Genomic DNA, 8,690 nt, shown 5'->3' with positions numbered 1-8,690 from the left:
GCCGCTAGCCTAAACACTGCCCCCCCTGCAGGTCAAAAATGGAAAACCACTAAAAATACCCCAAAACGAACCCAGCATTTTGATGCCCCCCACAAGGTGATGCCCTGGGCAGCTGCCCACCTGGCCCAATGGGCATTACGCCAGTGGGTGTGCTGTCAGTTCCCCCGATCAGGCAATAAATCACTTGCTGGTTTCAAGGATTTTATTGAAGACATGAGAGGAACATAGGAAGACAGTTCTGGCAAAAAAAAAAAAAAGGCGCCCAGCAGTTGATAATATGGTGTAGCAGATCCCACCCCTCACACACACACACACACACACACACACACACACACACACACACACACTGGGGGGGGGGGGGGGTGGGGGGGGGGGGGGGTGGGGGGGGGGGGGGGTGGGGGGGGGGGGGGGTGGGGGGGGGGGGGGGTGGGGGGGGGGGGGGGTGGGGGGGGGGGGGGGTGGGGGGGGGGGGGGGTGGGGGGGGGGGGGGGTGGGGGGGGGGGGGGGTGGGGGGGGGGGGGGGTGGGGGGGGGGGGGGGTGGGGGGGGGGGGGGGTGGGGGGGGGGGGGGGTGGGGGGGGGGGGGGGTGGGGGGGGGGGGGGGTGGGGGGGGGGGGGGGTGGGGGGGGGGGGGGGTGGGGGGGGGGGGGGGTGGGGGGGGGGGGGGGTGGGGGGGGGGGGGGGTGGGGGGGGGGGGGGGTGGGGGGGGGGGGGGGTGGGGGGGGGGGGGGGTGGGGGGGGGGGGGGGTGGGGGGGGGGGGGGGTGGGGGGGGGGGGGGGTGGGGGGGGGGGGGGGTGGGGGGGGGGGGGGGTGGGGGGGGGGGGGGGTGGGGGGGGGGGGGGGTGGGGGGGGGGGGGGGTGGGGGGGGGGGGGGGTGGGGGGGGGGGGGGGTGGGGGGGGGGGGGGGTGGGGGGGGGGGGGGGTGGGGGGGGGGGGGGGTGGGGGGGGGGGGGGGTGGGGGGGGGGGGGGGTGGGGGGGGGGGGGGGTGGGGGGGGGGGGGGGTGGGGGGGGGGGGGGGTGGGGGGGGGGGGGGGTGGGGGGGGGGGGGGGTGGGGGGGGGGGGGGGTGGGGGGGGGGGGGGGTGGGGGGGGGGGGGGGTGGGGGGGGGGGGGGGTGGGGGGGGGGGGGGGTGGGGGGGGGGGGGGGTGGGGGGGGGGGGGGGTGGGGGGGGGGGGGGGTGGGGGGGGGGGGGGGTGGGGGGGGGGGGGGGTGGGGGGGGGGGGGGGTGGGGGGGGGGGGGGGTGGGGGGGGGGGGGGGTGGGGGGGGGGGGGGGTGGGGGGGGGGGGGGGTGGGGGGGGGGGGGGGTGGGGGGGGGGGGGGGTGGGGGGGGGGGGGGGTGGGGGGGGGGGGGGGTGGGGGGGGGGGGGGGTGGGGGGGGGGGGGGGTGGGGGGGGGGGGGGGTGGGGGGGGGGGGGGGTGGGGGGGGGGGGGGGTGGGGGGGGGGGGGGGTGGGGGGGGGGGGGGGTGGGGGGGGGGGGGGGTGGGGGGGGGGGGGGGTGGGGGGGGGGGGGGGTGGGGGGGGGGGGGGGTGGGGGGGGGGGGGGGTGGGGGGGGGGGGGGGTGGGGGGGGGGGGGGGTGGGGGGGGGGGGGGGTGGGGGGGGGGGGGGGTGGGGGGGGGGGGGGGTGGGGGGGGGGGGGGGTGGGGGGGGGGGGGGGTGGGGGGGGGGGGGGGTGGGGGGGGGGGGGGGTGGGGGGGGGGGGGGGTGGGGGGGGGGGGGGGTGGGGGGGGGGGGGGGTGGGGGGGGGGGGGGGTGGGGGGGGGGGGGGGTGGGGGGGGGGGGGGGTGGGGGGGGGGGGGGGTGGGGGGGGGGGGGGGTGGGGGGGGGGGGGGGTGGGGGGGGGGGGGGGTGGGGGGGGGGGGGGGTGGGGGGGGGGGGGGGTGGGGGGGGGGGGGGGTGGGGGGGGGGGGGGGTGGGGGGGGGGGGGGGTGGGGGGGGGGGGGGGTGGGGGGGGGGGGGGGTGGGGGGGGGGGGGGGTGGGGGGGGGGGGGGGTGGGGGGGGGGGGGGGTGGGGGGGGGGGGGGGTGGGGGGGGGGGGGGGTGGGGGGGGGGGGGGGTGGGGGGGGGGGGGGGTGGGGGGGGGGGGGGGTGGGGGGGGGGGGGGGTGGGGGGGGGGGGGGGTGGGGGGGGGGGGGGGTGGGGGGGGGGGGGGGTGGGGGGGGGGGGGGGTGGGGGGGGGGGGGGGTGGGGGGGGGGGGGGGTGGGGGGGGGGGGGGGTGGGGGGGGGGGGGGGTGGGGGGGGGGGGGGGTGGGGGGGGGGGGGGGTGGGGGGGGGGGGGGGTGGGGGGGGGGGGGGGTGGGGGGGGGGGGGGGTGGGGGGGGGGGGGGGTGGGGGGGGGGGGGGGTGGGGGGGGGGGGGGGTGGGGGGGGGGGGGGGTGGGGGGGGGGGGGGGTGGGGGGGGGGGGGGGTGGGGGGGGGGGGGGGTGGGGGGGGGGGGGGGTGGGGGGGGGGGGGGGTGGGGGGGGGGGGGGGTGGGGGGGGGGGGGGGTGGGGGGGGGGGGGGGTGGGGGGGGGGGGGGGTGGGGGGGGGGGGGGGTGGGGGGGGGGGGGGGTGGGGGGGGGGGGGGGTGGGGGGGGGGGGGGGTGGGGGGGGGGGGGGGTGGGGGGGGGGGGGGGTGGGGGGGGGGGGGGGTGGGGGGGGGGGGGGGTGGGGGGGGGGGGGGGTGGGGGGGGGGGGGGGTGGGGGGGGGGGGGGGTGGGGGGGGGGGGGGGTGGGGGGGGGGGGGGGTGGGGGGGGGGGGGGGTGGGGGGGGGGGGGGGTGGGGGGGGGGGGGGGTGGGGGGGGGGGGGGGTGGGGGGGGGGGGGGGTGGGGGGGGGGGGGGGTGGGGGGGGGGGGGGGTGGGGGGGGGGGGGGGTGGGGGGGGGGGGGGGTGGGGGGGGGGGGGGGTGGGGGGGGGGGGGGGTGGGGGGGGGGGGGGGTGGGGGGGGGGGGGGGTGGGGGGGGGGGGGGGTGGGGGGGGGGGGGGGTGGGGGGGGGGGGGGGTGGGGGGGGGGGGGGGTGGGGGGGGGGGGGGGTGGGGGGGGGGGGGGGTGGGGGGGGGGGGGGGTGGGGGGGGGGGGGGGTGGGGGGGGGGGGGGGTGGGGGGGGGGGGGGGTGGGGGGGGGGGGGGGTGGGGGGGGGGGGGGGTGGGGGGGGGGGGGGGTGGGGGGGGGGGGGGGTGGGGGGGGGGGGGGGTGGGGGGGGGGGGGGGTGGGGGGGGGGGGGGGTGGGGGGGGGGGGGGGTGGGGGGGGGGGGGGGTGGGGGGGGGGGGGGGTGGGGGGGGGGGGGGGTGGGGGGGGGGGGGGGTGGGGGGGGGGGGGGGTGGGGGGGGGGGGGGGTGGGGGGGGGGGGGGGTGGGGGGGGGGGGGGGTGGGGGGGGGGGGGGGTGGGGGGGGGGGGGGGTGGGGGGGGGGGGGGGTGGGGGGGGGGGGGGGTGGGGGGGGGGGGGGGTGGGGGGGGGGGGGGGTGGGGGGGGGGGGGGGTGGGGGGGGGGGGGGGTGGGGGGGGGGGGGGGTGGGGGGGGGGGGGGGTGGGGGGGGGGGGGGGTGGGGGGGGGGGGGGGTGGGGGGGGGGGGGGGTGGGGGGGGGGGGGGGTGGGGGGGGGGGGGGGTGGGGGGGGGGGGGGGTGGGGGGGGGGGGGGGTGGGGGGGGGGGGGGGTGGGGGGGGGGGGGGGTGGGGGGGGGGGGGGGTGGGGGGGGGGGGGGGTGGGGGGGGGGGGGGGTGGGGGGGGGGGGGGGTGGGGGGGGGGGGGGGTGGGGGGGGGGGGGGGTGGGGGGGGGGGGGGGTGGGGGGGGGGGGGGGTGGGGGGGGGGGGGGGTGGGGGGGGGGGGGGGTGGGGGGGGGGGGGGGTGGGGGGGGGGGGGGGTGGGGGGGGGGGGGGGTGGGGGGGGGGGGGGGTGGGGGGGGGGGGGGGTGGGGGGGGGGGGGGGTGGGGGGGGGGGGGGGTGGGGGGGGGGGGGGGTGGGGGGGGGGGGGGGTGGGGGGGGGGGGGGGTGGGGGGGGGGGGGGGTGGGGGGGGGGGGGGGTGGGGGGGGGGGGGGGTGGGGGGGGGGGGGGGTGGGGGGGGGGGGGGGTGGGGGGGGGGGGGGGTGGGGGGGGGGGGGGGTGGGGGGGGGGGGGGGTGGGGGGGGGGGGGGGTGGGGGGGGGGGGGGGTGGGGGGGGGGGGGGGTGGGGGGGGGGGGGGGTGGGGGGGGGGGGGGGTGGGGGGGGGGGGGGGTGGGGGGGGGGGGGGGTGGGGGGGGGGGGGGGTGGGGGGGGGGGGGGGTGGGGGGGGGGGGGGGTGGGGGGGGGGGGGGGTGGGGGGGGGGGGGGGTGGGGGGGGGGGGGGGTGGGGGGGGGGGGGGGTGGGGGGGGGGGGGGGTGGGGGGGGGGGGGGGTGGGGGGGGGGGGGGGTGGGGGGGGGGGGGGGTGGGGGGGGGGGGGGGTGGGGGGGGGGGGGGGTGGGGGGGGGGGGGGGTGGGGGGGGGGGGGGGTGGGGGGGGGGGGGGGTGGGGGGGGGGGGGGGTGGGGGGGGGGGGGGGTGGGGGGGGGGGGGGGTGGGGGGGGGGGGGGGTGGGGGGGGGGGGGGGTGGGGGGGGGGGGGGGTGGGGGGGGGGGGGGGTGGGGGGGGGGGGGGGTGGGGGGGGGGGGGGGTGGGGGGGGGGGGGGGTGGGGGGGGGGGGGGGTGGGGGGGGGGGGGGGTGGGGGGGGGGGGGGGTGGGGGGGGGGGGGGGTGGGGGGGGGGGGGGGTGGGGGGGGGGGGGGGTGGGGGGGGGGGGGGGTGGGGGGGGGGGGGGGTGGGGGGGGGGGGGGGTGGGGGGGGGGGGGGGTGGGGGGGGGGGGGGGTGGGGGGGGGGGGGGGTGGGGGGGGGGGGGGGTGGGGGGGGGGGGGGGTGGGGGGGGGGGGGGGTGGGGGGGGGGGGGGGTGGGGGGGGGGGGGGGTGGGGGGGGGGGGGGGTGGGGGGGGGGGGGGGTGGGGGGGGGGGGGGGTGGGGGGGGGGGGGGGTGGGGGGGGGGGGGGGTGGGGGGGGGGGGGGGTGGGGGGGGGGGGGGGTGGGGGGGGGGGGGGGTGGGGGGGGGGGGGGGTGGGGGGGGGGGGGGGTGGGGGGGGGGGGGGGTGGGGGGGGGGGGGGGTGGGGGGGGGGGGGGGTGGGGGGGGGGGGGGGTGGGGGGGGGGGGGGGTGGGGGGGGGGGGGGGTGGGGGGGGGGGGGGGTGGGGGGGGGGGGGGGTGGGGGGGGGGGGGGGTGGGGGGGGGGGGGGGTGGGGGGGGGGGGGGGTGGGGGGGGGGGGGGGTGGGGGGGGGGGGGGGTGGGGGGGGGGGGGGGTGGGGGGGGGGGGGGGTGGGGGGGGGGGGGGGTGGGGGGGGGGGGGGGTGGGGGGGGGGGGGGGTGGGGGGGGGGGGGGGTGGGGGGGGGGGGGGGTGGGGGGGGGGGGGGGTGGGGGGGGGGGGGGGTGGGGGGGGGGGGGGGTGGGGGGGGGGGGGGGTGGGGGGGGGGGGGGGTGGGGGGGGGGGGGGGTGGGGGGGGGGGGGGGTGGGGGGGGGGGGGGGTGGGGGGGGGGGGGGGTGGGGGGGGGGGGGGGTGGGGGGGGGGGGGGGTGGGGGGGGGGGGGGGTGGGGGGGGGGGGGGGTGGGGGGGGGGGGGGGTGGGGGGGGGGGGGGGTGGGGGGGGGGGGGGGTGGGGGGGGGGGGGGGTGGGGGGGGGGGGGGGTGGGGGGGGGGGGGGGTGGGGGGGGGGGGGGGTGGGGGGGGGGGGGGGTGGGGGGGGGGGGGGGTGGGGGGGGGGGGGGGTGGGGGGGGGGGGGGGTGGGGGGGGGGGGGGGTGGGGGGGGGGGGGGGTGGGGGGGGGGGGGGGTGGGGGGGGGGGGGGGTGGGGGGGGGGGGGGGTGGGGGGGGGGGGGGGTGGGGGGGGGGGGGGGTGGGGGGGGGGGGGGGTGGGGGGGGGGGGGGGTGGGGGGGGGGGGGGGTGGGGGGGGGGGGGGGTGGGGGGGGGGGGGGGTGGGGGGGGGGGGGGGTGGGGGGGGGGGGGGGTGGGGGGGGGGGGGGGTGGGGGGGGGGGGGGGTGGGGGGGGGGGGGGGTGGGGGGGGGGGGGGGTGGGGGGGGGGGGGGGTGGGGGGGGGGGGGGGTGGGGGGGGGGGGGGGTGGGGGGGGGGGGGGGTGGGGGGGGGGGGGGGTGGGGGGGGGGGGGGGTGGGGGGGGGGGGGGGTGGGGGGGGGGGGGGGTGGGGGGGGGGGGGGGTGGGGGGGGGGGGGGGTGGGGGGGGGGGGGGGTGGGGGGGGGGGGGGGTGGGGGGGGGGGGGGGTGGGGGGGGGGGGGGGTGGGGGGGGGGGGGGGTGGGGGGGGGGGGGGGTGGGGGGGGGGGGGGGTGGGGGGGGGGGGGGGTGGGGGGGGGGGGGGGTGGGGGGGGGGGGGGGTGGGGGGGGGGGGGGGTGGGGGGGGGGGGGGGTGGGGGGGGGGGGGGGTGGGGGGGGGGGGGGGTGGGGGGGGGGGGGGGTGGGGGGGGGGGGGGGTGGGGGGGGGGGGGGGTGGGGGGGGGGGGGGGTGGGGGGGGGGGGGGGTGGGGGGGGGGGGGGGTGGGGGGGGGGGGGGGTGGGGGGGGGGGGGGGTGGGGGGGGGGGGGGGTGGGGGGGGGGGGGGGTGGGGGGGGGGGGGGGTGGGGGGGGGGGGGGGTGGGGGGGGGGGGGGGTGGGGGGGGGGGGGGGTGGGGGGGGGGGGGGGTGGGGGGGGGGGGGGGTGGGGGGGGGGGGGGGTGGGGGGGGGGGGGGGTGGGGGGGGGGGGGGGTGGGGGGGGGGGGGGGTGGGGGGGGGGGGGGGTGGGGGGGGGGGGGGGTGGGGGGGGGGGGGGGTGGGGGGGGGGGGGGGTGGGGGGGGGGGGGGGTGGGGGGGGGGGGGGGTGGGGGGGGGGGGGGGTGGGGGGGGGGGGGGGTGGGGGGGGGGGGGGGTGGGGGGGGGGGGGGGTGGGGGGGGGGGGGGGTGGGGGGGGGGGGGGGTGGGGGGGGGGGGGGGTGGGGGGGGGGGGGGGTGGGGGGGGGGGGGGGTGGGGGGGGGGGGGGGTGGGGGGGGGGGGGGGTGGGGGGGGGGGGGGGTGGGGGGGGGGGGGGGTGGGGGGGGGGGGGGGTGGGGGGGGGGGGGGGTGGGGGGGGGGGGGGGTGGGGGGGGGGGGGGGTGGGGGGGGGGGGGGGTGGGGGGGGGGGGGGGTGGGGGGGGGGGGGGGTGGGGGGGGGGGGGGGTGGGGGGGGGGGGGGGTGGGGGGGGGGGGGGGTGGGGGGGGGGGGGGGTGGGGGGGGGGGGGGGTGGGGGGGGGGGGGGGTGGGGGGGGGGGGGGGTGGGGGGGGGGGGGGGTGGGGGGGGGGGGGGGTGGGGGGGGGGGGGGGTGGGGGGGGGGGGGGGTGGGGGGGGGGGGGGGTGGGGGGGGGGGGGGGTGGGGGGGGGGGGGGGTGGGGGGGGGGGGGGGTGGGGGGGGGGGGGGGTGGGGGGGGGGGGGGGTGGGGGGGGGGGGGGGTGGGGGGGGGGGGGGGTGGGGGGGGGGGGGGGTGGGGGGGGGGGGGGGTGGGGGGGGGGGGGGGTGGGGGGGGGGGGGGGTGGGGGGGGGGGGGGGTGGGGGGGGGGGGGGGTGGGGGGGGGGGGGGGTGGGGGGGGGGGGGGGTGGGGGGGGGGGGGGGTGGGGGGGGGGGGGGGTGGGGGGGGGGGGGGGTGGGGGGGGGGGGGGGTGGGGGGGGGGGGGGGTGGGGGGGGGGGGGGGTGGGGGGGGGGGGGGGTGGGGGGGGGGGGGGGTGGGGGGGGGGGGGGGTGGGGGGGGGGGGGGGTGGGGGGGGGGGGGGGTGGGGGGGGGGGGGGGTGGGGGGGGGGGGGGGTGGGGGGGGGGGGGGGTGGGGGGGGGGGGGGGTGGGGGGGGGGGGGGGTGGGGGGGGGGGGGGGTGGGGGGGGGGGGGGGTGGGGGGGGGGGGGGGTGGGGGGGGGGGGGGGTGGGGGGGGGGGGGGGTGGGGGGGGGGGGGGGTGGGGGGGGGGGGGGGTGGGGGGGGGGGGGGGTGGGGGGGGGGGGGGGTGGGGGGGGGGGGGGGTGGGGGGGGGGGGGGGTGGGGGGGGGGGGGGGTGGGGGGGGGGGGGGGTGGGGGGGGGGGGGGGTGGGGGGGGGGGGGGGTGGGGGGGGGGGGGGGTGGGGGGGGGGGGGGGTGGGGGGGGGGGGGGGTGGGGGGGGGGGGGGGTGGGGGGGGGGGGGGGTGGGGGGGGGGGGGGGTGGGGGGGGGGGGGGGTGGGGGGGGGGGGGGGTGGGGGGGGGGGGGGGTGGGGGGGGGGGGGGGTGGGGGGGGGGGGGGGTGGGGGGGGGGGGGGGTGGGGGGGGGGGGGGGTGGGGGGGGGGGGGGGTGGGGGGGGGGGGGGGTGGGGGGGGGGGGGGGTGGGGGGGGGGGGGGGTGGGGGGGGGGGGGGGTGGGGGGGGGGGGGGGTGGGGGGGGGGGGGGGTGGGGGGGGGGGGGGGTGGGGGGGGGGGGGGGTGGGGGGGGGGGGGGGTGGGGGGGGGGGGGGGTGGGGGGGGGGGGGGGTGGGGGGGGGGGGGGGTGGGGGGGGGGGGGGGTGGGGGGGGGGGGGGGTGGGGGGGGGGGGGGGTGGGGGGGGGGGGGGGTGGGGGGGGGGGGGGGTGGGGGGGGGGGGGGGTGGGGGGGGGGGGGGGTGGGGGGGGGGGGGGGTGGGGGGGGGGGGGGGTGGGGGGGGGGGGGGGTGGGGGG

General features: G+C 92.0%; 1 protein-coding gene across 1 annotated transcript in view; it reads right to left on the bottom strand.

The window, feature by feature from the left end:
- Window positions 1-215, bottom strand: part of LOC125437816 (insulin receptor substrate 2-like) — a 12,320-nt gene extending 12,105 nt beyond the window's left edge. Inside the window, 1 exon segment of the mRNA XM_048505822.1 lies at window positions 175-215. Coding sequence (XP_048361779.1) covers window positions 175-215 — 41 coding nt within the window.
- Between the last annotated feature and the right edge of the window lie 8,475 nt (window positions 216-8,690).

This window comes from Sphaerodactylus townsendi, linkage group LG08 (assembly GCF_021028975.2).
Source record: "Sphaerodactylus townsendi isolate TG3544 linkage group LG08, MPM_Stown_v2.3, whole genome shotgun sequence".
Classification (NCBI taxonomy): domain Eukaryota; kingdom Metazoa; phylum Chordata; class Lepidosauria; order Squamata; family Sphaerodactylidae; genus Sphaerodactylus; species Sphaerodactylus townsendi.
The sequence above is the reverse complement of the archived record's forward strand: the minus strand, read 5'-3'. Positions and strand labels throughout refer to the sequence as shown.